Genomic DNA, 27,586 nt, shown 5'->3' with positions numbered 1-27,586 from the left:
AGGCACTGGGCTATAAAAACACCAGATACAAGGTTACGGAAAACAACTAAGAAAGTTACTGGCAGATGTTATAACCAAAGCAATACAGTCTTTCAACAGCAGGGTAGAACAGAGAGTTGTCGAGGTAGCCTATGGTAAAGTGGCTGGGCACGCTGGGAGTTGTAGTATCCTCCACTTTCTTACAACTTGACTTGGTTAATTGAGACTTTATATTTTAGACTTTAGATTTTAGAGACAACTGACCGTGACTTGCGGCCCTCTACAATGCATCCACGGAACAAACTTAAAGCCAGGCTTGGACTTAGATTTGTGGACTGGAGCTGCCTGAGGCTTTCTACTCTGATTCCTGACTTATGCTATGGGGCCCCTGTCAGCACTTTTGCTACTTCTTTCCACAAGTTATGACTTGGACTGGGCCTGTTCAGCAGAACGCCTGTGGGTAGTGTTTTTGCTCCCTTGCAGAACTTGGGCTTTTTCCTCAGACTCCACCACGACTCCTCTCCTCACTCTGAACTACACTCCTCTTTCTCAACTGAACTGAACTGAACTCCTGGCCCCATTAAAGGTATGGGACAGGGTACAGCAGAGATGCTTCTCCCTGCTCTGACTGGACTCAACTCACCACTTAAAGGAGATCTGTAGTGTACATTTTTCATAATCCCCTGTGCCCGGGCTGCAAAATGTAACAAAACAAACTTTAACTCACCTTCTGACGTTCCCCCATTGCAGCGATATCGGTGTCCTGGTCCTCCGGTGCCGGTCTTCTTCCTGCTTCCTGGGGATGATGAGTCATACTGCGCTCAGTGTATCGCCGGCTGCAGCGATATCCCGCCTCGGCCAGTGATAGGCGTTGCGCACTGTCATGTAACGAGTCTGGGCAGCAGGGAGAAGGCAGGCCCAGGCTCGTTACATGACAGTGTGCTGAGCCTATTACTCGCCAGGGCGGGATATCGCTGCGGCCGGTGATACACTGAGCGCAGCATGACTCATTGTCCCCAGGAAGCAGGTAGAAGACCGGCACCGGAGAACCAGGACACCGAAATAGCTGCAACGGGGGAACGTCGGAAGGTGAGTTAAAGTTTGTTTTGTTACATTTTGCAGCCCGGGCACAGGGGATAATGAAAGATGTACACTACAGATCTCCTTTAACTGAACGAACTAGAAAAATGCCTCCCTGTTTAGCCAGAGCAGAGGAATGACTCTAATTGGCCACAGCTGTTCACATGACTCCTCTGCAGGTACAGCAGCCCTATTAATAACACATTATTGGTACTAAGGCATAAATATAATAAATCATTGATCAATCAGTACAGTAGAACATAACATCTCCCCAGGAGATATGGGCCGGAATGGACACCTGAAGCACAGAGGAGTAGCGTGGGGGGTGCAGGGGGGGCCGGCCACACCGGGTGCAACATCTGGGGGGGGCGCGCTCGCACTCGCAGCTCTCTGCCCCTGCCTGGCTCACTCACTCTCTCTGCAGTGCTGGCTGTGCGAATCCGATCCGAGCCGCCGGGTCGCCACCCCCCCCCCCCCCCCCCCGAGATTGTTGCCCCTCTTCCTGAACTATCGCATGGTGGAGCGGGAGCTGTCGGCTGTTCCGCTCCACCACCCCTTTCTCACGCCCGTCACCTTGCTATCACACGTCGCGGCTGCTCCATTCCTGCAGTCAGTGAGAGCCAATCATGGCAGGCCAGCGCGGTGACATCACATCATCGCGCCGGCGCCCGGAGATCACGTCCCCAAGGCTCTCACTGACTGCAGGAATGGAGCAGCCGCAGCGTGGGAGAAAGGTGACGGGCGTGAGAAAGGGAAGTGGGGAGCATATTATAAGTGAGAGGGGCAAATGATGAGTAAGGGGCACATGTCAGGGGGGCATTATATGTGGGGGCACATGACAGGACCCCCCCTGTCATGTGCCCCTCATATATAATACCCCATGTCCTGTGCCCCTCACATATAATGCCCCCTCTGACATGTGCCCTTCACATATAATGCCCCCTGTCCTGCCCCCTCAGGGGGCATTATATGTGAGGGGCACATGTCAGGGGGGAATTATATGTGAGGGGCACATGACATGGGGCATTATATGTGAGGGGCACAGGACAGGGGACATTATAAGTCAGGGTCACATGTCAGGGGGACATTATATGTGGGGGCACATGACAGGGGGGCATTATATGTGAGGGGCACATGTCAGGGGGCAATATATGTGGGGGCACATGATAATACTATTATATACTATTATAATACCCAAAGTCATGTGCCTTGGATCATCTCCAGGGTATGGTTCCATTTTGATGTTTAGTTTTTGTTCTTGATATTTTTTGTCGTTTACGATAGTTGTGAGACGACATATAATAGCGCGGCCCATGCTAGGTTACTACATTTGTAGATTTGTATTCATAGACCTGCTGAAAATGTGGAGAATGTGTAATGCATGTTCGCACTCAATAAAGTGTTTGAAAATAGACTTGTATTTAGATGCATTTTACTTTAATTACATCAGTATTTTCATAACAAACAATATATGTGCTTAGGGGGTAAGGGTTTCTTTAACTAATCTACTGGTTAGGGGGCGCAAATTACTTGCCTTGCCCCGGGTGCTGACAACCCACGCTACGCCACATCTGCCAGACAGGATGGACAGTGTAATGTGTTTCGTACCAGGACACCACACATGGACGAGCATTCATCCTGCTGTTCCATTCATGCAAAAGAATTTTGTTCTTGTGAATGGAGAGAGTTTTGTGGATAATTGAGAACTTTCTGTGAATGGTGAGAGTTTTGTGGTCTGCTTCTGGCTAATTTTTTCTGTATAAGTGGGCGCTGTGGCTCAGGCAAATAGCTGATCAGCGACGTGCTTGGTGTTGGCACCCCACTGATCAGATATTGATGGCCTTTCCTAAGGAGTCCCATGGTAACTATAAAAAAAATGGGTTTAACTAATACTTCATGGGTCTCATCCAAAAGGGTCCAGAGGTAGCAGATACACCTGGGCCCAGGTTCCTGAGGTGGTCTTTGTGTCCCTGTTACATAGAAGACACCAGTATAATAAATGGCACATGGTAGGTGAAGGGATCTGTTAAAGTTTTTCCACTGGGGCCCTGGAGCTTCTGGTTTCACCTCAGGGGCCCATAAGAGTGCTCAATTCTCAATGGCATGCAACCCACAGTCATATAGTGAGTTTATCGAAGCTTTCATTTATAGTGTTGAGCGGCATAGGCCATATTCGAATTCGCGAATATTCGCGAATATATGGACATATATTCGCGAATATTCGCATATTCGTAATATTCCCGTTTTATTTTCGCATTTGCGAATATTCGCGTCTGCGAAAATTAACATATGCGAAAATTAACATATGCGAATTTTCGCATATGCGAATTTTCGCTTGCCAATCTCACACAATAGTATTAGATCCTTCTTTACACCACACAAGCTGGAAGCAGAGAGGGATGATCACTGTGATGTGTACTGTGAAAAAAAACTTTAAAAAAAACCCGAATATTCGTAATTACGAATATATAGCGCTATATTCGCGAAATTCGCGAATTCGCGAATATGCGATGTTCGCGAATAATATTCGAATTGCGAATATTCGCGAGCAACACTATTCATTTATAGTCCTTACATTTGTTATCTTTCCTATCTACTACTAGCTTGCTCATAGTTTAGGGCAGTTCTAAAATCAGGAGAACCTTTCTGCCCACAGAGTTATTCAGGTTCTGTGTACACCTTTTGGGAGGAGATGTTTTGTTTTCAGCTGAAGTTCTAGTATCTTTTATCAGTCACTACTATCTAAGGCAGTATAATAGAGGAAATAAGGTGTTTAACCAAAGGTCATGTGAGCACACCCAAACTCTCGCTCAAAAAAGGGATTGTGTTGACAGTGCGTCATATAGCGCTCGTATCTGAGAGGTTTTATACATTTGCAGTTTAAAGTTCATGCAGTCAGTAACACGGACAACAACAAGAACAAGGAACATAGATAATATCACCTTGGATGAAATGCATCATGGCACTGCACCACCGACTTAGTCTGTGGCAAAGGATATTGCTGGCGTTCCTCTGCTTTCCTCTGCTCCCATTCTACTTGTGTGTATACTGCCTGTGTAAGTACTTCTTGTTATACACTATAGCTTGTTGGTTCAGTGCTGTATATAATAATATCAATGCCGTATACAGTCTTAGCATGCTGGGAACATTCAGGACTGTGGAGTCAATGCTTATATTCCACAGCCTCAATGCTGGCCCATAAGAAGATGTATTTATATGTCACCATTGAGGGTAGATGTACAAATAAATCCCTATCCACAAGATATCAAACTGAAACAAGAGAAGTGAGGACCCTGCCCACAAGAGCTTACACTCTATGAGGAAATAATATGGACACAAGATGTAAAAGTGCCTGTTCTGTACAATGATCAATGGCCACTATCAGTGGATGCGCAGATATATAGAGCAACAGTGCGTACGGAGTATGGGGAATATTGCTGAATAGGATCAGGTTTTTGAATAATAATAAACAGTTTGACAAAAATAGTAGGAACTTTCCTCTGTTTTGTGGTCATATCTCTAAGAATAAATGCAAATGTAACACTATGATACAGAATTACCATTAAGGCTATATTCACGCGTACAGTATCCTGCACATATTTGATGCGCAGGATTTGATGTGCAAATTTGAAACTTTATACAAATATTTAGTTTACATTGGTATCTGCAGCTTCAAATCCTGCACCTCAAATATAAGCAGAATATTGTACGTGTGAATAGGCCCTAAAGGGGATTTGCAGCAATAATCTGGAATACCAGGAATTCATCTGATCATGGGAGACCTATCCATTGAAACCCCAGAGATCTTAAAAAAAGAATTTACATTGTTCTGGAGGGCTGAATAAGCAGGGTCATTTAAAAAGGATTTGTCAAATAAGAGTTTTATAGCATATCAATATAACGTAAAACAATAATATGAAGTCCCATTCATTTCATTTTGAATAGGGCCAGTAAGTATAATTTTTACTACATGGGGGGTTGTAGCCAAGTTCCTCTTCAGATACTAGTGGTCCCAAGAATATTCATTTTTGCACACTCTGGCCACATCAATACAAAAACTAATCTTATTTCTGTGAAATAAAAAGCGATAAACTGAGAATTAAGGATAAAATTAAATATTAAAAATAGGAGTTGCTTAACTTAGAACAAAAGGATGAACATCACCTAGATTTGGGGATTTATCTATTTAAATTTTTTTAGGGCCGAGTGCAGGATCTGGTAGGGAGGAGCGAAAACCGGCTGCCGTATCCCATTCATTTCAATGAGAAGACCGGAGTCAGCGTTTGAGTATACCACAGTTTTAAGTCCGGTCAGAAAACCATATACGGGGCAAAAATGAGCTGAAAGGAGTCAGCGTTTGACTCCGGTCAGTTCATTGAAATGAATGGGGTTCTGGCCGGATCCGGCTGGGGTTCGGGAGCGGCCGGTTTTCACTCCTCCCAACTGGATCCGGCACCCGCACACTACAAACATAGTGTGAACCCAGCCTAAGATGGTGCTGCACTACTTTCTGGTGTAAACAGGCAACATTTATTGGAGAGTTTACGTAATCCTTCTTCATTTTACCTGACATTTTATTGTCCACTGTGAATACACTACAATTTCTACCCCATTGAGGTCTGGGCATTTGAACTAGAGGTATATAAAGTGATCATAGGATATACTCTTGTTTATCCAATTATATCTATGTCTCTATAAATCTGTGTATGTCTTGTGACTTTGCCAATGCTTTATTATTCTACTCTTAAAAAAAAAGTTATATATAGCTTATGGGTGTTTAAGTTATTTACAACTACAGTCAAAGCTCACAGGTATCAGGTTGAGGCATTTCTACTATCCTCCACATTATACATCTCTGCTAAGATGCAAGTAGTGAATTCCAAAGTCAATATAGCAGTTATACACCAGAGAAATGTCATTTTCTTTCCAGTAAAAGTGCTGGGATCCAAAATTCAATTCAACCTAGGAATATTTGAATAGCATATATTGGCCATGAGTTTGCATGGATTTTCCTTAAAGGGGTATTCCAGGCAAAACCTTTTTTTTATATATATCAACTGGCTCCGGAAAGTTAAACAGATTTGTAAATTACTTCTATTAAAAAATCTTAATCCTTCCAATAGTTATTAGCTACTGAAGTTTTATGTCTAACTGCTCAATGATGATGTCACGTCCCGGGAGCTGTGCATGATGGGAGAAAATCCCCATAGGAACTGCACAGCTCCCGGGACGTGAGTCATCAGAAAACAACTCAACTTCAGAAGCTAATAACTATTGGAAGGATTAACATTTTTTTAATAGAAGTCATTTACAAATCTGTTTAACTTTCCGGAGCCAGTTGATAAAAAAAAAAGTTTTGGCCTGGAATACCCCTTTAAATACTCTGGTTTCCACCCATACTCCAAAATATATACTCATTGAAAACTGGCTTTAGTAGGTATAATTGACCTCAACGTTTGTTTGTTTTAATGGAAAATGTATCCCAAAATCACAGACAGACAAATAATAGCTATCTACCTATCTATCTATCTAAAATGTCTACAACTAAAAGGGCTAAGTCAATGAGATTGCATTTTTTATCTGACTGTGATCAATAGTTAATAATATGGTTTCATTCATAGCTGACAAGGCTTACATTTAACCCCTTAAGGACCGGAGGTTTTTCCGTTTTTGCATTTTCGTTTTTTGCTCCTTGCCTTTAAAAAATCATAACTCTTTCAAATTTACACCTAAAAATCCATATGATGGCTTATTTTTTGCGCCACCAATTCTACTTTGTAATGACGTCAGTCATTTTGCCCAAAAATCTATGGTGAAGCGGGAAAAAAAATCATTGTGTGACAAAATTAAAAAAAAAACGCTGTTTTGTAAATTTTGGGGGCTTCCGTTTCTACGTAGTACATTTTTCGGTAAAAATGACACCTGATATGTATTCTGTAGGTCCATACGATTAAAATGATACCCTACTTATATAGGTTTGATTTTGTCGGACTTCTGGAAAAAATCATAACTACATGCAGGAAAATTAATACGTTTAAAATTGTCATCTTCTGACCCCTATAACTTTTTTATTTTTCCGTGTATGGGGCGGTATGAGGGCTCATTTTTTGCGCCGTGATCTGAAGTTTTTAACAGTACCATTTTTGCATTGATAGGACTTATAGGACTTTTTATTCATTTTTAAATGATATAAAAAGTGACCAAAAATGCACTATTTTGGACTTTGGAATTTTTTTGCGCGCACGCCATTGACCGAGCGGTTTAATTAATGATATATTTTTATAATTCGGACATTTCCGCACGCGGTGATACCACATATGTTTATTTTTATTTTTATTTACACTGTGTTTTTTTTTTTATTGGAAAAGGGGGGTGATTCAAACTTTTAATAGGGGAGGAGTTAAATGATCTTTATTCACTTTTTTTTTTCACTTTTTTTTTGCAGTGTTATAGGTCCCATAGGGACCTATAACACTGCACACACTGATCTTCTATGTTGATCACTGGTTTCTCATAAGAAACCAGTGATCAACGATTCTGCCGGATGACTGCTCATGCCTGGATCTCAGGCACTGAGCAGTCATTCGGCGATCGGACAGCGAGGAGGCAGGAAGGGGCCCTCCCGCTGTCCTGTCAGCTGTTCGGGATGCCGCGATTATCCGCGACTATCCCGAACAGCCCGACTGAGCTAGTCGGGAACTTTCACTTTCACTTTTAGCCGCGCGGCTCAGCTCTGAGCGCGCGGCTAAAGGGTTAATAGCGCGCGGCGCCGCGATCGGCGCTGCGCGCTATTAGAGGCGGGTCCCGGCTTCACTATCACGCCGGGCCCGCCATGATATGACGCGGGGTTACTGTGTAACTACGCGTTATATCAGAAGAGCAGGACCAAGGACGTACCGGTACGTCCTTGGTCCTTAAGGGGTTAAAGGCATATCCTTTTTATGCCAGATGCCATGAGCAGTGTTTAAAGGGGTTCTCTAGTGGAAGACAAATTTTTTTTTGTTATATCAATTGGTGTCAGAAAGTTAAAGAGATTTGTAAATTACCGTATTTATCGGCGTATAACACGCATTTTTTAGGCTAAAATTTTTAACCTAAAGTCCATTTGCGTGTTATACGTCAATAAACCGCTGCAGTTCAATGAAGGCACTTTAAATCAATGAACTGCAGCGGCTTTTGCAGGTCCAGAGACCCGCCATCGCTGCCCGCTTCTCTGCCCTTGCCTATCCTGCGGTCTAGAGACTGCCGCCGCCACTGCCCCATTGCCTCCCCCATCCCCGGTTTTATAATTACGGTACCTGTTCCCGGGGTCCGCGCTGCTTCTGGCTCCGGCGGACTGACAGGACGGGAGCCAGAAGCAGCGTGGACCCCGGGAACAGGTAATTATAAAACCGGGGATGGGGGAGGTAATGGAGAAGCGGCAGCGGCAGTCTCTGGATAGCCAGAGGGAGAGAAGCGGTGGCACCAGGACTCTAGATCCCAGGAAAGGCAGGGGGAGAGAAGCGGCAGCAACAGCTGTGTCTGACCCTGCAAAAACCGCACTTCTGCAGGGTCAGAAACAGTGTATCAGGGTATACACATGCACACACACGCACCCTCATTTTACCAAGGATATTTGGGTAAAAAACTTTTTTTTACCCAAATATCCCCTGAAAAATGAGGGTGCGTGTTATAGGCTGGTGCGTGGTATACTCCGATAAATACGGTACCTGTTCCCGGGGTCCACGCTGCTTCTGGCTCCGGAAGCGTCCTGTCAGTGGCGCCGGGCCACTGACAGTGATGTTGCGTTGCAGATGTTTTTATGTTTTTTTTTTATTTATCTCTGATACATTCATACGCCTAGGGGATTTTTACCAACATGCAGAGGAGACATAACATTATAAGTAGAGCTAAACAAAATTTCCTCCTCGCTCACAATAGCAGCACTGTGTATGGCAATGTTGATATCTGTCACCTTTCATCCTGTAAATCTGGTATTTGTATTTCATTTATCAACAGGTATAAAGAAAGATGAAAGGGAATCAGTGTTGGAGGGAAAACAAGGAGATTTAGGTAAGATGTATTTCTTTATTACAACATTAGAATGTAGCCATCAATTACATGCACTACTAGTAGTAAGCTGTAACTGGCCACTGGGGAATGCCGCTTGAGTGACCTGCGGGCTAGCTCGAGTCACTGTGTGCACACATAGACAAAAAATGACCTCCTTGGGACTGCGATGACACAGGGGTGTAAGATATACTTGTCAAATCATTATGCCAGGGCACCGTTAACCTACACGGTCCGAGGTGGAGGCAGCTCCTCCTGGGCCAGGCACGGGGCGATAAACACACTGATGCCAGGTTATGGATAACTGTCTTTTTTACTGAGATGGGAGCAGATGGTACCCTACTCGTAGTACAGAGCAGAGAAGAAGGGATACAGTGTAACCCATGGGAGCCCTGTGGCCTTGCTGGGACTTATGGTGCTTTTCACCCACTTGAATTGACTTGCTATTAGATATGACAGACTTGAGACTTTGAAATATCCCACACTGACTAGGGTTGTGCTAAGGTCTAATTTCACTTACACCACCAGGGTGTGAACTCCAACTCCTGTGCGGGGAACATTTGCAGAATTGCGGGGTTGATTTGATAAGAGATTTTTTTTAGGCTTCCCTTAGAATCATCTCATACTTCTTCTGACTCCTTTCCACCTTGTGTGAGAACCAGTGGGGTTAAACGGTTCTGACAGTTCTCTCTGTTTTGTTTTTGTTCTTGGGCTATGCCCAGCTGCCTGGACTGGTCAGCTGACCCTGATGAGAGCACCTGGTCTGGCTCCTATTTTAGCTGGCAGTCTGCTCTCATACCTCGCCTGCAAAAGAGCTCTTACACCTAGCTAGCGTTTGTATTGTATCTGGTATTTCTGTCATATTTGACCCTTTGGCTCTGCTCTCTGACTCTTCTCCTTTTTCTTGCAATTTGGCATTTCTGTTATCTCTTGGTATTGACTCGGCTTGAGGACTGTGACTTATTGTGTGAATGTTTAGTTATTATTTCTGTTAGTGTGTGTTTCCATACAGTGTCCCAACCTAATTTTGTTGACGTTTGACTCCCTGAACGTATTCGGGCAGGGACTGTCACTGTCACTGTGGTTGTGGACACGTCGCCTAGGGCAGGTATGCAAGTAGGCAGGGCAAGTGGGAGCGGGTGTGTTTAGGGCTTCACTCTACCCTGCCCATATGTGACATTTTCGCAGGCCCACATACCTGCATTTGCTAAGATGGAACTAATGACAGCTCTAGTATAGCAAATGAAGGGTTTTTAGCACATTTAGTACAGTCTCTTGCCGAAAGGGTTCAAGCTCAGGAATCAGATAATGTTCAGGCAGTGGACAGTCCTCCAGCTGTTTCAAGTGACCTGAAAATACATTTTCCTGACCGCTTTTCTGGTGACTGAAAAAAAAATTATGGTATTCAGGGAGAGTGGTAAGCTGTATATCCACCTAAGACCCCAGTTAGCTAGCACTGAAGTTCAGAGAGTAGGGGTTGTCATGTCATTGTTGCAAGGGAATCCATAGGAACGGGTATTCTCTTTACCTCCCTCTGCTCCTGAATTAAGTTCTGTGGATGCTTTATTTTCTGCTATGTGTCTAAGTTGTCTAAGTTGGTTAGTCTTAAGCAGGGGAGAAGAACGGCTGAGTAGTATTTGCAGATTTTCAGAAATGGTGTACAGAATTTGGTTGGAATGATCCAGCTCTTATGTGTCAGTTTAGACTTGGTTTATCTGATGCTATTAAGGATATCCTTGTAAGCTATCCATCACCTGACTCCTTAGAACAGGCCGTGATGGTACAACTTAACAGACGTTTAAGAGAGAGAAGAAGTGAATGGTTTGTTTCTTCTGTTTCTCACTCTACTTCCTCCATGTTGTCTTCTTTACCTATCTCTCCTGTCTCATCTGAGGAACCCATGTAGGTAGGGAAATTGTCCTCTCAGGAGAGAAAATCTATCCAGAAGAAGGACAACTCATGTTTCTTTTGTGGAGAAGTAGGACATCAGATACAGAATTGTCCCAAACGTCAGCGCCTAAATGACAATCAGGAGATCATTTAGGCGCACAGGCATCTTCAAGATTGTCTTCTAAATTATTGTTACCAGTCGAAATATTTGTTCTTAAAAAATCTGTATCCGGTAAAGCATTTGTTGATTCAGGTTCTGGTGCCAATTTTGTTGATCTGAATGTTATTAAGTCTTTGAATCTTACCTTAAATTGTTGGAAAATTATTGGAAAATACTATCCCCATTGCTGGAGTGGATTACACTCCTTTATCTGGGGGTTGTGTCTATTCTTCTTCTCCAGAAGTGGGATTACTGGTGGGCTTATAGCATTTTGAAAAAATCACATCCTTGGTTTTAGAAAATTTGTCAGTAAATGTGATTTTGGGTTTACCTTGGTTAAGAAAACCTGTCTTTGATTGGTCCTCCGGGGAACTCATCAAGTGGGGTTCTGATTGTGTTAACAAATGTATTTCCCCTTGTGCTGCAACTCTCGGTGTAGCCCAAAGTAATCTACCTGGATGTATTTCAGATTTTTGTGACATTTTTTCTGAGGAGGCCTCCTTTGCTTTGCCCCCACACTGAGATTATGATTGTTATATTGAACTTGTACCTGACGGCAAGTATCCTAAGAGATGAATTTATAATTTGTCCGGTCTGAAAGGGAAGCTATGAAGGATTATATTCAGTCAAGTTTGCAAAAAGGTCATATTAGTCCTTCTGTATCTCCTATGGGAGCAGGTTTCTTCTTTGTGGCAAAGAAGGACGGAGGGTTAAGGCCTTGTATTGATTATCGTAGGGTGCGGAACCTCGCAGACATACTCACTCATAGCCACTTGACACCTTAAACGACCAGTATGGGAACCTGGTTAAACTGAGCCCCTACAACGGGGTGGTTTCCTTGTGGGCACCGCAGGGAATGTGGCAACGTGGGAAAAAGAAAGGGTCTGATGGACTCTTTACACAAACAAAACATACTGGATCAACGGTTTCATCAACTGTATTACTAGATCAGTGATTTACATTGCCACCTGCCCTTGTGGTAAACGTTTTGTAGGCAAGCCCATTATAGAATTTTGGAGAAGAATTTTAGAGCAGCTCTGGCATATCAGGAATGACAGAAACATACCAGTAGCCATCTACACGAGGGAACATCATGGAGGAGACAGTAGGAGGCTAAGATTCATGGGGATCCAGAAAGTGACACCATCTCCACGGGGGGGGGGGGGGGGGTGTTTGGGTGGTGTAAGTCTTGACAAACTCCTCCTACAATATGAGTGCAAGTGGATATATAATTTGCAGACCATGGCACCCCATGGCCTAAATGAAAAACTACATTTTTCATCCTTTATTTGGTTGTACATTATTCCTCCCCATTTACTCTCCTTAAAGTGTTTTTAAGTTCTCTCCCTTAATCTTATTATATTTCCAAAGCCAGGCATCATGGTGACTAAGAGGTGGTAATTAGGTAGTCAGGGAGGGTCCTAGTGGACTTATCATCTCTAGCACCAACTCTGCAGTGGTAGGGTGACTAGGGCATTATAGGAGGCATCCAGTATCCGGTACCACGCTTTTAAGGGCGTCCATGCCGCTTAGGCCTAGGGCCATGAGTGTAGGTCGGTGCTAGGTATGAGAATAGGTCCTAGACCCCCACATTAATAACCTCCCTCCGGAATAGGGTCCTTTGCTGGTCACCATGTAACCTGGTTGTAGGGAATACTCATGAAATTTAATAATACCTCTAAGTTACCGCAGTGTGTTAAGCTATCCCTTACTGTCTCTAGCTCCTTTTGAATCCCCCATTTATGTCTATTTCCCGGTTGGAGCTTCAAGCTTTTTCTCCCCAATCAAAAAAATATACATGGCCCTTAGATAAAATATACACGGACCTGAGATAAAGTTATGGGACTAAGCATTATATGGTACATCTGAATGTCCTATCATTCAGTACAATGGCAAGAATATTGCTGAATAATACATCTAATTTTTATGTGTGACAATGCTGCTGAATAAAGTACCTGCAGACCAACTAGGAGCCTTACAGAACTTTAATTCTTGTTATTTCTCCTTACTTGGTTTGGATTATTTCTACTGAATTAGGCACCTACTGTTAACTAGGAGACTCGCTTAATTTCAAATAACTGTGTGTTACCCGGTTTCGATTTAGCGTTATGGCAGTAGAATTGGAGCCGTAACCTTATTATTTTAGTTAAAAGATTATTGTTAGTTCGTGCTCAACCTTAAACCAGTATCTATATATTGTTATGTGGGAAAGACACGCCCACCTCCGGAAGGCTTACTGCACCGTACCTGAGCATTATGGTGACGCTCACAGCTAGCGGTCCCGCCCCCCTCCTCTGACGTTGGGAGGTGAGCGGACTGGAAGTCATCATATACATAAGTGGAGCTGTGTAAGCTGGCGCTGGCTTCACCAGGAGCCTGACTAGAATGCCGGAAGATCTCCCCAGCATCCTGCCACTGCGGGATTGCATTGTTTACCTTGCTCAAGCGCTGTAAATTGTAAGTATTGACTTTGAGCGGAGTTGCTTGATGTAATTAAGGAAACAGCAGTTAGTTGAACTAGCTTGCCCGTCTTTTATAGGGTTCCCAATGCAAACTATGTGAGTATGACATGAACTAAATACTCTGAATATGACTACTGGATGAGGTAAGGTTGTTTATACTATTTTCTATTATCTGTTTTCTGCAGGGGTTATTCCTCCTGGCACCAGGATGTTCTTGCGCGGAAGATTTAACAGCAGTGCGATGTTATTGTATCAACATTTAAGGAGTACACATTTAAATTATATAGATGAACCCTAGTTTTAAGCATTATTATTGAATTACTATTCTGGCTTCACCAGGTTCCCGAGGATGTTCCCATGCGTTTTGCATTTTAGCATGCGGACTGAAACGTGTCAGGTATGCGTGCAATTAATCTCGTAAACATTCTATAGTGCTCTCCAGAATAAATGCACACCACATATCTATCAGGAGTGTATAGTAATAGTTCTTTATTCTAGCAATATCCTCATTACACTAACACCGTAATATTGGAGTATTGAGGATCTCTTTTGTTCTGTCTCTATAGGACCTTTGGGTAACTACACTGTTCCATCTGGTGGCTTTTATATTTTTGTATGAATACATTTTATATTTTAACGACACCCCTTTATATATTTCATACATTTATGTTCTAAGTTGTCTGTGGGATCCATATCAGGCTTTTGTGTGGCCTTTATTAATTACACATCTGATATTAAATTGCTTAAAAGGAAGTTCTCATGGCCAACTCTCAACAGGGATGTGGAGGCTTTTGTTGCTACTTGCGAAATTTGTGCCTGAGCAAAAACTCCTCGGAAACGTCCTGCAGTAGAGTTAAGTTCATTGTTCATTCCCAAGAGGCCCTAGACTCATATTTCTATGGATTTTATGGCTGATCTGCCTCCATCTGTGGGTGGTGGTAGACAAGTTCAGTAAACAGTGTCATCTTGTTCCTCAGAAAAATCTCCCTTCGGCCAAAATTTTTGCTGATTTATTTTTAGGTACCATGGGGTTCCGGAAAATATTGTGTCTGATCGAGGGGTACAATTTGTTTCTAAATTTTGGCAAGCATTTTGTAAACAGTTAGGTGTAGAATTGTCTTTTTCATCCGCTCTTCATCCTCAATTTAACGGTCAAACAGAAAGAATGAATCAGAATGTTGAACAGTACCTTAGATGTTATATAGCAGATAGACCGGATGAATGGGTATCTTTCCTGTCTCTTGCTGAGTTTTCCTTGAATAATCGAGACAACTCTTCTACTGGTATGTCACCATTATTCTGTATATATGGATTTCATCCGCGGTTCTCTTCCTGTACTAATACTATTAATGATAACCCTGAAGTCGAGACTACCATGAGTAAAGTGCACAGTTTGGGCCCAGGTTCAGAAGAACCTGAGAAATGCCCAAGAAGTACAAAGTAAATCTTCCAACAAGAGACGTACTTGTGGCATTAAAGGGGTATTCCAGGAATTAATTTTATTTGACTATGCTACAGGGGCTGTAAAGTTAGTGTAGTTCATAATATAATGTCTGTACCTGTGTGTGACAGTTTTCTCACAATTCTTCTGTGATTTTCACCCCACTATTAATTTTTACCACCATACAAAATGACTGTTGTCTCGGATTTTTCCCAGCTTGCAATGTGGCCGAGACCTGACTCACTAGTCAGCTGATAACAGGGAGCCTGTCTGCTTCAATGGGTGGAGGGATCAATTTGCAACTAATGCAACAGCTGTAGGCACCCCGATTGAAAACCACAGATCTGCAGCTCATTTATGTTTCAATGGGTGGGGTGGCTGATGTGTGGGAGGGAGGAAAATGGAATTGTGGGAGTTGTAGTCAAAAAGAGAAAAGTCAAACAGGAAATACTAGTTCACAAAAAGATAGCCACAGTGTTGTGCAATCTCACAACATAGCTATTTTTTCCCAAAACAAGCACAGATCCTTCCTAAGCATGTCCATTACTGTCTGCCAGGTATGTACTAAAATCACCTTATGGTGGATAACCCCTTTACATTTAAAGTAGATTATAAAGTGTGGTTATCTACAAAAAATTTACGTTGCAAGGTTCCTTCTAAAAAGTTGGCGCCCCTGGTTCATTGGGCCTTATGAGATAATTGAGGTTATTAATCCTGTCTGTTACCTACTTCATTTAAGGTCCAAAATGTGTTCCACTGTTCTTTATTAAAATTGTATGTTCCTACACAGTCTCCAGTTTTGGTGCCTCCTTCTCCAGTTGAAATCGACAGAGAACTGGAGTATGAGGTCTCCAAAATACTGGACAGCCGTTGGGTGCAAAATTCTGTACAGTATTTGGTTCACTGGAAAGGGTATGGTCCGGAGGAGAGGTTGTGGGTTCCAGGGTAAAAAGGTTTCACAACTCTCACCCGGACAAACCCAGACCCAAATTGAAGGGTCCAGTGGCCCCTCCTAAAAAGGGGGGGGGGGGGTACTGTCAGAACCCATGGGGTTAAACGGTTCTGACAGTTCTCTCTGTCTTGTTTTTGTTCTTGGGCTACGCCCAGCTGCCTGGACTGGTCAGCTGACCCTGATGAGTGCACCTGGTCTGGCTCCTATTGTCTGCTCTCATACCTGGCCTGCAAAAGAGCTCCTATTCCTAGCTAGTGTTTGTATTTTATCTTGAATTTCTGCCATATTTGACCCTTTGGGTCCCTTTGATACTCTCTTGGTATTGACTCGGCTTGTGGACTGTGATTTATTGCGTGTGTATGTTTAAATATTATTTCTGTTAGTGTGTGTGTTTCCATACAGTGTCCCGACCTCCGTCTGTATTATAGTTTATTTTGTTGAAGTTTGACTCCTTGCACGTATTCAGGCAGGGACTGCCACCGTGGTTGTGGACCTGTCTCCTAGGGTGGGTACGCAAGTAGGTAGGGCAAGTGGGAGCGGGTGAGTTTAAGGCTTCACTCTTTCCTGCCCATACGTGACACACTGCAGTTCATCTGGAGCTCTGCACAGTCACTAGACTCACTTTATACAGAGTTAGGCATGAGCTAGCACTGAACTGCATAGCTCCGACCCCCTATACTATATACAAGGAAATTTGGGGGTTCCTATTGGGTAACAGGGTAACCTGGTTACATTGCATCTCCTTTCTTAAAGGGGTACTCCGGTGGAAAACTTTTTTTTTTTTTTTTAATCAACTGGTGCCAGAAAGCTAAACAGATTTGTAAATTACTTCTATTAAAAAATCTTTATCCACCCAGTACTTATTAGCTGCTGAATACTACAGAGGAAATTATCTGTCCATTTTAGGAACTGTCCAGGACAGCATATGTTTTCTATGGGGATTTTCTTCTACTCTGGCAGTTCTTAAAATGGACAGAGGTGTCAGCAGAGAGCACTGTGGTCATGATGTCAGCAGAGAGCTATGTGTTCCAAAAAGAAAAGAATTTCCTCTTTAGTATTCAGCAGCAAATAAGTACTAGAAGGATTAAGATTTTTTTTATAAAAGTAATTTACAAATCTGTTTAACTTTCTGGCACCAGTTGATAATAAATAAATAAATAAAAAGTTTTCCACTGAAGTACCACTTTCAGGGTACAGCACACATATATTACCATAATACAGTGAATTACAATATCACAGTAAACAATAACGTAGTGAGTCCAACACAAGTGCCACAGGCATAGTCAAGGCGATCCGCAGCCCGCAGGACAGCCTTTGGTGCTGGGACACCACAAGACACTGTGTACATACATTACACCCCTTATCTGTACTGATCCTGAATTACATCCTCTATTATACTCCAGAGCTGCACTTACTATTCTGCGGGTGGAGCCACTGCATACCTTCATTACATTACTTATCCTGTACTGATTCTGAGTAATATCCTGTATTATACTCCAGAGCGGCACACACTATTCTGCAGGTGGGGTCACTGTGTACATACAGTACAATACGTTACTGAGTTACATCCTGTACAATACTCTAGAACTGCACTCACTATTCTGCTGGTGGGGGTCACTGTGTACATACATTACATTACTTATCCTGTACTGATCCTGAGTTACATCCTGTATTATACTCCAGAGCTGCACACACTATTCTGCTGGTGGAGTCACTGTGTACATAAATTACATTGTATGTGTACAGGAATAGTGGCTAATCTACATTAAATTCCTGAGTTACATCCTGTATAATACTCTAGAGCTGCACTCACTATTCTGCTGGTGGGGTCACTGTGTATATACATTACATTACTTATCCTGTACTGATCCTGAGTTACATCCTGTATTATACTCCAGAGCTGCACTCACTATTCTGCTGGTGAGGGTCACTGTGTACATACATTACATTACTTATCCTGTACTGATCTTAAGTTACATCCTGCATTATACTCCAGAGCTGCGCTCACTATTCTGCTGGTGGAGTCACTGTGTACATAAATTACATTGTATGTGTACAGGAATAGTGGCTGATCTAATCATAATGTAACATCTCTCCCATGCAGAAAATTCAAGCACTGCCACAAAGGATGGACGAAGGAGGCTATCAATCAATAATAATGGTGGTATGAAAAGAAACTGTGTTCATCATTATACAATCATTTTCATATGGTTGCATAAAATTTATAGATATAACGCATTATATCACAGATGAATAAGTAACAACAATGTATAATAATAAACATTTGGTAGAGCTGTGGATAAACACACAGACAGTTAAGACATTGTGACTTATGCAGTGAGACAAATTTCTCAATCTGAAACCCAATCAGAGCTCAGCTTTCATATCTTATCGAGCTCTGGTGAAAGGAAAGCTAAGCTGTGATTGGTTGTTACAGCGGGGTAAAAAAGTATTTAGTCAGCCACCAATTGTGCAAGTTCTCCCATTAAAAAAGCTGAGAATAAAAAATTATTTGCAAATTATGGTGGAAAATAAGTATTTGGTCAATAACAAAAGTTGATCTCAAAACTTTGTTATATACCCTTTGTGTGCAATGACAGAGGTCAAACGTTTTCTGTAAGTCTTCACAAGGTTTTCACACACTGTTGCTGGTATTTTGGCCCATTCCTCCATGCAAATCTCCTCTAGAGCAGTGATTTTTGGGGCTGTCGCTGGGCAACACGGACTTTCAACTTTCTCCAAAGGTTTTCTATGGGGTTGAGATCTGGAGACTGGCTAGGCCACTCCAGGACCTTGAAATGCTTCTTACGAAGCCACTCCATCGTTGACCGCGCGGTGTGTTTGGGATCATTGTCATGCTGAAAGACCCAGCCACATTTCATCTTCAATGCTCTTGCTGATGGAAGAAGGTTTTCACTCAAAATCTCATGATACATGGCCCCATTCATTCTTTCCTTTACACGGATCAGTCGTACTGGTCACCTTGCTGAAAAATAGGCCCGAAGTATGATGTTTCCACCCCCATGCTTCACAGTAGGTATGGTGTTCTTTGAATGCAACTCAGCATTCTTTCTCCTCCAAACACGACGAGTTGAGGTTTTACCAAAAAGTTCTTCTTTGTTTTCATCTGACCATATGACATTCTCCCAATCCTCTTCTGGATCGTGCAAATGATCTCTAGCAAACTTCAGATGGGCCCAAACATGCACTGGCTTAAGCAGGGGGACATGTCTGGCACTGTAGGATTTGAGTCCCTGGCAACCTAGTGTGTTACTGATGGTAGCCTTTGTTACTTTGGTCCCAGCTCTCTGCAGGTCATTCACTAGGTCCTCCCGTGTGGTTCTAGGATTTTTGCTCACCATTCTTGTGATCATTTTGACACCAGGGGATGAGATTTTACATGGAGCCCCAGATCGAGTTAGATTATAAGAGGTCTTGTATGTCTTCTATTTTCTAATGATTGCTCCCACAGTTGATTTCTTCACACCAAGCTGCTTGCATATTGCAGATTCAGTCTTCCCAGCATGGTGCAGGTCTACAATTTTGTTTCTGGTGTCTTTCGACAACTCTTTGGTCTGGGCCATAGTGGAGTTTGGAGTGTGACTGTTTGAGGTTGTGGATAGGTGTCATGTATACTGATAACAAGTTCAAACATATTCCATTAATACAGGTAACGAGTGGAGGACAGAGGAGACTCTTAAAGAAGTTACAGGTCTGTGAGAGCTGGAAATCTTGCTTGTTTGTAGGTGACCAAATAGTTATTCTCCACCATAATTTGCAAATAAATTCTTTAAAAACTCTGACAATGTGATTTTATGGATTTTTTTTTTCTCATTATGTCTCTCATAGTTGAGGTATACCAATGATTACAGGCCTCTCTCATCTTTTTAAGTGGAAGAACTTGCACAATTGGTGGCTGACTAAATACTTTTTTGCCCCACTGTATGTGCAAATCAGACTGTTTTGGTCAGATTGATAAATCTGGACCAATTATTAATAATTGTAGCAGGATTACACAATATGAATGGAAATTAAAATTCTAACATAGACTTTGACCAGGTATTTTTAGTATTCTGGATAGTAATAATATTCACTGACATCCAGGCAATAAAACAAGGAAGACAGTAATGTGAGATTGGAAGCATGGGGAAAAATTAGAAAAGATTTTCAATTTTTTGCGAGAACGTTGTTAAAGCGGTACTCCGGTCAAAAAATTTTTTTTTTTTTAAATCAACTGGTGCCAGAAAGTTAAACAGATTTGCAAATAAATTACTGTTAAATCTGTAAATTTTGGCACCAGTTGACCACTGGAGTACCCCTTTAAGGGGTTAAGAGAGTACTTCTAATTTCAGTTTGTTACCTGTATACAAGACCCCTGGGAGCCAGAAATCTTGCTGATTGATGGGAGATCAAATACTTATATCACTAAGTGAAATTCAAATCTATTCATAACTTAATTGAAATGTATTTTTCTGTCTCTCACTGTTCAAGTAAAACAACCATTAAAATTATACCTGATCAGTTCTTTGTGGCCAAATGTACAAAATCAGCAGGATCAAATAATATTTTCCTTCACTGTATGTTATTTACTAACTGAGACAAGGGGGTAGAGCAAAAAGTGCCAAGATCCATAGTTGCCAAGATCAATGCCAGACACTGCAGTGCCAACTAAGTATAGGGGCTTCACAAGCTCTACAGCAGCAAAACAGTAAGAATCTTTTGTATTGAAGACCACACAGAAAGTTGTTTACTGTTGCATTTAGGAAACAAACTGACAAAAAAAAAAAAATCGGTGCAAAGGTGTATTCTTTAAGGTACAGTACAGACCAAAAGTTTGGACACACCTTCTCATTCAGAGTTTTCTTTATTTTCATGACTATGAAAATTGTAGATTCACATTGAAGGCATTAAAACTATGAATTAACACATGTGGAATTATATACATATCAAAAAAGTGTGAAACAACTGAAAATATGTCATATTCTAGGTTCTTTAAAGAAGCCACCTTTTGCTTTGCACACTCTTGGCATTCTCTTGATGAGATTCAAGAGGTAGTCACCTGAAATGGTTTTCACTTCACAGGTGTGCTGGTGTGGAGGAGGAGGTGTGATGGCGTGGGGGTGCTTTGCTGGTGACACTGTTGGGGATTTATTCAAAATTGAAGGCATACTGAATCAGCATGGTTACCACAACATCTTGCAGCGCCATGCTATTCCATCCGGTTTGCGTTTAGTTGGACCATCATTTATTTTTCAACAGGACAATGACCCCAAACACAACTCCAGGCTGTGTAAGGGCTATTTGACCAAGAAGGAGAGTGATGGGGTGCTGTGCCAGATGACCTGGCCTCCACAGTCACCGGACCTGAACCCAATCGAGATGGTTTGGGGTGAGCTGGACCGCAGAGTGAAGGCAAAAAGGGCCAACAAGTGCTAAGCATCTCTGGGAACTCCTTCAAGACTGTTGGAAGACCATTTCAGGTGACTACCTCTTGAAGCTCATCAAGAGAATGAGTGTGCAAAGCAGTAATCAAAGCAAAAGGTGGCTACTTTGAAGAACCTAGAATATGACATATTTTCAGTTGTTTCACACTTTTTTGTTATGTATATAATTCCACATGTGTTAATTCATAGTTTTGATGCCTTCAGTGTGAATCTACAATTTTCATAGTCATGAAAATAAAGAAAACTCTGAATGAGAAGGTGTTTCCAAACTTTTGGTCTGTACTGTATGGCATGGGTTAATGATTGCAGCAATGAAAGTCTACTTACTGTATCCTTCTTTTATTTACGAAACATTCCAATCATTCCACTAGGCAACATTTCAAAGGTTAAGGAGAGGCAGACATGTTTAAATAGCATTTATTAAAGAAACATACTACTTTTCAGATTATATCTGACCAGAATTTCTAAAAGTGCAATAGAGAATAACAACTTACAAGTAAATAGGTTGTGGTATTTCTTATCCTGCGGAACCTTTGCTGTTATTTTCTAGTCTCTGTGGAAGATGAAACAATATCTTCTAGTCCAGAAGATGGGAAACAAGGAGTTAAAGCAATCAAGCAATTTGGTAAGAAATGCCCTAATTATAATAGTAAAATCACTAAATAAACACATTTGCTAAGCAGCACAAATGGAAGTGAAAAATAAGTCCGGGTAATATTGTAACGTAGGACTCCAGAAAATGTATCTGAACGCTCCATTATACAGGGTGGGCCATTTATATGGATACACTTTAATAAAATGGGAATGGTTGGTGATATTAACTTCCTGTTTGTGGCACATTAGTATACGTGAGGGGGGGGGGGACTTTTCAAGATGGGTGGTGACCATGGTGGCCATTTTGAAGTCGGCCATTTTGAATCCAACTTTAGTTTTTTCAATAGGAAGAGGGTCATGTGACACATCAAACTTATTGGGAATTTCACAAGAATAATAAATGATGTGCTTGGTTTTTACTTAACTTTATTCTTTCATGAGTTATTTACAAGTTTCTGAACACTTATAAAATGTGTTCAATGTGCTGCCCATTGTGTTGGATTGTCAATGCAACCCTCTTCTCCCACTCTTCACACACTGATAGCAACACCGCAGGAGAAATGCTAGCACAGGCTTCCAGTATCCATAGTTTCAGGTGCTGCAGAATGGGCAAAACAAAAATTGGAACAGGACCCTCAGTTTATGCAGAAGATTTTGTTCAGTGATGAGGCAAACTTTTATGTGAATGGTGAAGTTAACAAACAAAACCACCGCTATTGGTCTGACACTAACCCACATTGGATAGATCCCTCCAAGACTGTTGGAACACAAAAATTGATGGTATGGTGTGGTATATAGGGTACAAAGATAGTGGGGCCATTCTTCATCAATGGAAACCTCAAGGCCACTGGATATGCAAAATTGCTACATGATGATGTGTTTCCCTCTTTATGCACTGAAGCTGGCACGTTCCCTGAGTTTTTCCAGCTAGATGGTGACCACCACATTATGGGTGTCAGGTCCAAGCATTCCTAGATGAACAGTTTCCTGGAAAGTGGATTGGTCGTCGTGGGCAAGTTGAATGGCCCCCAAGGTTTCCCGATCTGACCCCCTTAGACTTTTATCTTTGTGGTCATCTGAAGGCAATTGTCTATGCTGTGAACATACGAGATGTGCAGCAGCTGAAACTACGGATACTGGAAGCCTGTGCTAGCATTTCTCCTGCGGTGTTGCTATCAGTGTGTGAAGAGTGGGAGAAGAGGGTTGCATTGACAATCCAACACAATGGGCAGCACATTGAACACATTTAATAAGTGGTCAGAAACTTGTAAATAACTCATGAAAGTTACGTTAAAACCAAGCACATCATTGTTTTTCTTGTGAAATTCACAATAAGTTTGATGTGTCACATGACCCTCTTCCTATTGAAAAAACAAAAGTTGGATTCAAAATGGCCGACTTCAAAATGGCCACCATGGTCACCACCCATCTTGAAAAGCTTCCCCCCTCACATATACTATTGTGCCACAATCAGGAATTTAATATCACCAACTATTCCCATTTTATTAAGGTGTATCCATACAAATGGCCCACCCTGTACTTTCAACTATAAAGTAGATCTTAAATGCGTACTCCACCCCTAGACATCTTATTCCCTATCCCAAAAATGGGGGATAAAATGTCTGACCCCGGGGGTCTCGCTGCTGTGGCCCCCCAGACATCCGGTGCATGGAGCGAACTTTGCTCCGTGCCAGATGACTGGCGATGCGGGGTGGAGGCTCGTGAGGTCATGGTCCTCTGGTGATGTCATGGCCACGCTCACTCAATGCAAGTCTATGGGAGCGGGCCATGACCGTGACGTCATGAGCCTCCGGCGCTGCACCCGACACTCTAAACAAAACGGGACCCCCGTGATCAGACATCTCATCCCCTATCCTTTGGAAAGGGGATAAGATGTTTAGGGGCGGAGTATCCCTTTAAGGTGTCTATACACTGTTGGCCAAGAGCTGCTACTTCCGACCCAACCTGATACACATGCACACTAAGCTACTGCCATAAACCTCTGTCCCCATGAGATCAAAGGATCTGGCTTGTTAAACTCTAACCCAATGCCCATCCTCCTATTCTTTGACCCAAGTTGAAAGAGGAAGGTCAACACACTCTAATACACATTAGACAGGCTGAGTCCTGCTGAAATGGTTGAGAGTTGTCGATGTTTAATTAAGCGCTCGCACTTAGAACCAGCTTTAGGAGTGGGCGATATGTGCAGGGTGCATCTCTCATCATTACAAAATCGGGCACCCCTGTCCCTGAAAGGAATTCCAAAGAGCTCACTACAGTGGTAAACAGAGTGCCTATGGACTTGTTTTATAAACCCATAGGTACATTTCTGGATGTCATAGGGTGCCACCACAAGGCACCCGATGGTCATGGTTGGATCTAGTTTTCTCCCTACACCCAAATAGAGAGCGATAGGTGGTGGGAAGGAAAGAAAACCACTGAGAAGGAAAGAAAACCACTGGGACCTTCCCAAAGACCTAGAGCCCAGTTACCAGCAGGTTTTATAACCACACCATCATTTCAGAATAATTCATACGTTATTGTGATAAGAAAATCTGTATGTTTGATGCGGCCTGTGGTTCATGTCCTTCAAAGAAACAGTTACTAACACACTGTTGCCAGATACCACAAACGATATCACAGAAAGCCTTGTCTTATAAAGTTGTTTTGGTAGCAAAAGGTAAACTTACACAACATTAAGCAGATCATTTTCATTTTACAGCTAATTGGTTTATATTACGAAATTAATCAAAGTGGAAGTTTAACTTGTTCCTCTTGATTCCCAATTGAAAGTCTGCAATAGAGCCCCCATCTACCCTTTATAATATTAGTGTTTTCTTATGTGGCTGAGAAGCCTCGAAGAAATATCTAGCCCAAAGACTTGAATAACACTGCCAACACTATACCCTCGGCTAACAGCAAAAATGTACGCAGAAAAAACATGGTGGAACTATTCCGACTCAATTACATACCCATCGGTAAAATCCATGTACGTGCTGCAGAAGCAACCCCATTTACATTGTTCACTATTTATCAGTGTTTTCATTCTCTATAAGGAAGGAAAAGCTTTTACAAGGACAAAGAAGAAATCAAGAAAAAGAAAAGTAATCACAGTTCTGGTGAGTAATAAGAAAGTAAACAGCCCGGGGTTATTGTCCACACACCCACAGAGGCGTAAGAAGTGGAAGAAATACGAGATTTAAAAAACACTTCCTTCTACTTATTAATTGATGATATGTTATAGACCAGACCAGATCTAGAACACCTTTTCTACTGAGGCCTCACCAGTAAGGTCATGGTGATGCCTGGGCCTCTATAAAGACAGATAATAATAAATAATTGAAATGTGATGTTTAATGGGGTACTCTGGCGCTAAGACATCTTATCCCCTATCCAAAGGATAAGGGCTAAGATGCATGATCACGGGGGACCCCGTGATCTTCCACGCCGATCCCTGTTAGAATCAGCCCCCGGAGCGTGCTCACTCCGGGTCTGATTACTGGCGATCACAGGGACGGAGCATAGTGACGTCATGGCTCCGCCCCCGTGTGACATCACGCTCCACCCCCTCAAAGCAAGCCTATGGAGGGGTCGTGACAGTTGTCACCTACAAGCAAACTAACTATTTTGACTTAGATATTTATCATCATGTTGAAATGCTGTAGAAGGGGCATGCACACATAGACTCAAAGGGTGCTTGAGCCCCTTCCCTTTTAATGCACCTGCCCTATGATGCCCTCACTGATTGGGACATCCCTGGAGTGATGTGGGCCCCATTCAGCTGACATGACTGCCGGAGGTCCATTAGCTCAGGAATTGTGTTAACATATGTAAGGTTTTTACATACTTAACAATGAAAAGTGCCCTTTTTTCTACTTGAGTCCCTGCCCCCCAAAATGTCTGTGCAAATCCCTGGCTGTAGGTCCAACAAAGAACTTAATCACAAGTTCAAGTCTGATAAATCTGTATGGGTAGGAGAGGCATGGGTCACCAAAGTGTGAGGTACAAATGGGGTGGCAGGCCCATATGTGGGGGAAATTCATGAATTGGCTTCATGCCAAATTGTATAGTAATTACTTTATTCTATTTATTTGCATCATAGTAGAATAAGTAGTTAAGTATAACATGTAAGAACGTTTACCATCATCGTGTTTGTGTCTTATTTGCACAGATCAAATACAGAAGAGTGAAATCAACCCAACATCAAAATACAGTAAGATAATCATCATACTACCTGTATCAAATATATTTTCATTTTCAGCTGAAAAAGTAACTAAATCAGGTAAATGTTCGCCTTTGTCAGCTGCACTGTATACATTAAGAATAATCACATAGACCCTCCAAAAAAAAACTCCAAAAAGTGGGCAAGGTGTGAGTAGGAGTGACTCTTAGTAATGATGTTTCAACAAGGGATTGCTGTATTGGTTACATCTGGTATTTTCCAAGGTGGCATGATGATTATGATGCTGTCTACAGGAACTAAAAATACCCCCACACACCCATGACAATTCTGATGTATTTTCATGTGGGAGAAAGGTTTTTAGGACTCTTTTAGAAACCATGGCTGGTGTTTCTACTATCTCTGCCCTCAATACTATGTCCCTGCTAACTGTTTGCTGTTCTTGTTTTACATAGTTTACCCTTGGGACAAAATAAACCTAAAGTCTCTAGATATTGACACAAGTGTTTTTGAAAAGCTGGACCCCCATGCTATAAAGGTATAATAAAGTGTTCTCTTTTTACTATATGTCTTATAAACTAAATTATTTATGTTTATGTGAATTTTAAATAAATATATGTAGGCAAGTGTAAGCTCAAAGTGGGATAAAGTGAGGCAAAAAGTATTTAGTCAGCCACCAATTGTGCAAGTTCTCCCACTTAAAAAGATAAGAGAGGCTCATCAAAGGTATACCTCAACTATGAGAGACATAATGAGGAAAAAAAAAAAACATAAAATCACATTGTCTGATTTTTAAAGAATTTATTTGCAAGTAATGGTGGAAAATAAGTATATGGTCACCTACAAACAAGCAAGATTCCTGGCTCTCACGGACCTGTAACTTCTTCTTTAATAGTCTCCTTTGTCCTCCACTCGTTACCTGCATTAATGGAATATGTTTGAACTTGTTATTGTCACGATGCCGGCTGGCAGGTAGTGGATCCTCTGTGCCAGAGAGGGATTGGCGTGGACCGTGCTAGTGGACCGGTTCTAAGCCACTACTGGTTTTCACCAGAGCCCGCCGCAAAGCGGGATGGTCTTGCTGCGGCGGTAGTGACCAGGTCGTATCCACTAGCAACGGCTCACCTCTCTGGCTGCTGAAGATAGGCGCGGTACAAGGGAGTAGGCAAAAGCAAGGTCGGACGTAGCAGAAGGTCGGGGCAGGCAGCAAGGATCGTAGTCAGGGGCAACGGCAGAAGGTCTGGAAACACAGGCAAGGAACACACAAGGAACGCTTTCACTGGCACTAAGGCAACAAGATCCGGCAAGGGAGTGCAGGGGAAGTGAGGTGATATAGGGAAGTGCACAGGTGAACA

At 42.2% G+C, this 27,586-nt stretch overlaps 1 protein-coding gene across 1 annotated transcript in view; it reads left to right on the top strand.

Moving 5' to 3' along the window:
* The first annotated feature begins 981 nt into the window (after window positions 1-981).
* The window catches only part of LOC130360974 (kyphoscoliosis peptidase-like), a 60,681-nt gene continuing 34,076 nt past the window's right edge, over window positions 982-27,586 (top strand). Inside the window, exons 1-8 of the mRNA XM_056563534.1 lie at window positions 982-1,068; window positions 2,824-2,920; window positions 9,058-9,111; window positions 18,118-18,177; window positions 22,008-22,082; window positions 25,108-25,170; window positions 26,223-26,264; window positions 26,687-26,769. Of these exons, the coding sequence (XP_056419509.1) occupies window positions 982-1,068; window positions 2,824-2,920; window positions 9,058-9,111; window positions 18,118-18,177; window positions 22,008-22,082; window positions 25,108-25,170; window positions 26,223-26,264; window positions 26,687-26,769 (561 nt within the window). The remainder of the gene's footprint in view (window positions 1,069-2,823; window positions 2,921-9,057; window positions 9,112-18,117; window positions 18,178-22,007; window positions 22,083-25,107; window positions 25,171-26,222; window positions 26,265-26,686; window positions 26,770-27,586) is intronic.

Source organism: Hyla sarda, chromosome 3 (genome assembly GCF_029499605.1).
Source record: "Hyla sarda isolate aHylSar1 chromosome 3, aHylSar1.hap1, whole genome shotgun sequence".
NCBI lineage: Eukaryota > Metazoa > Chordata > Amphibia > Anura > Hylidae > Hyla > Hyla sarda.
Note: the sequence above shows the minus strand (reverse complement) of the source record. Positions and strands in the feature narration are given on the sequence as shown.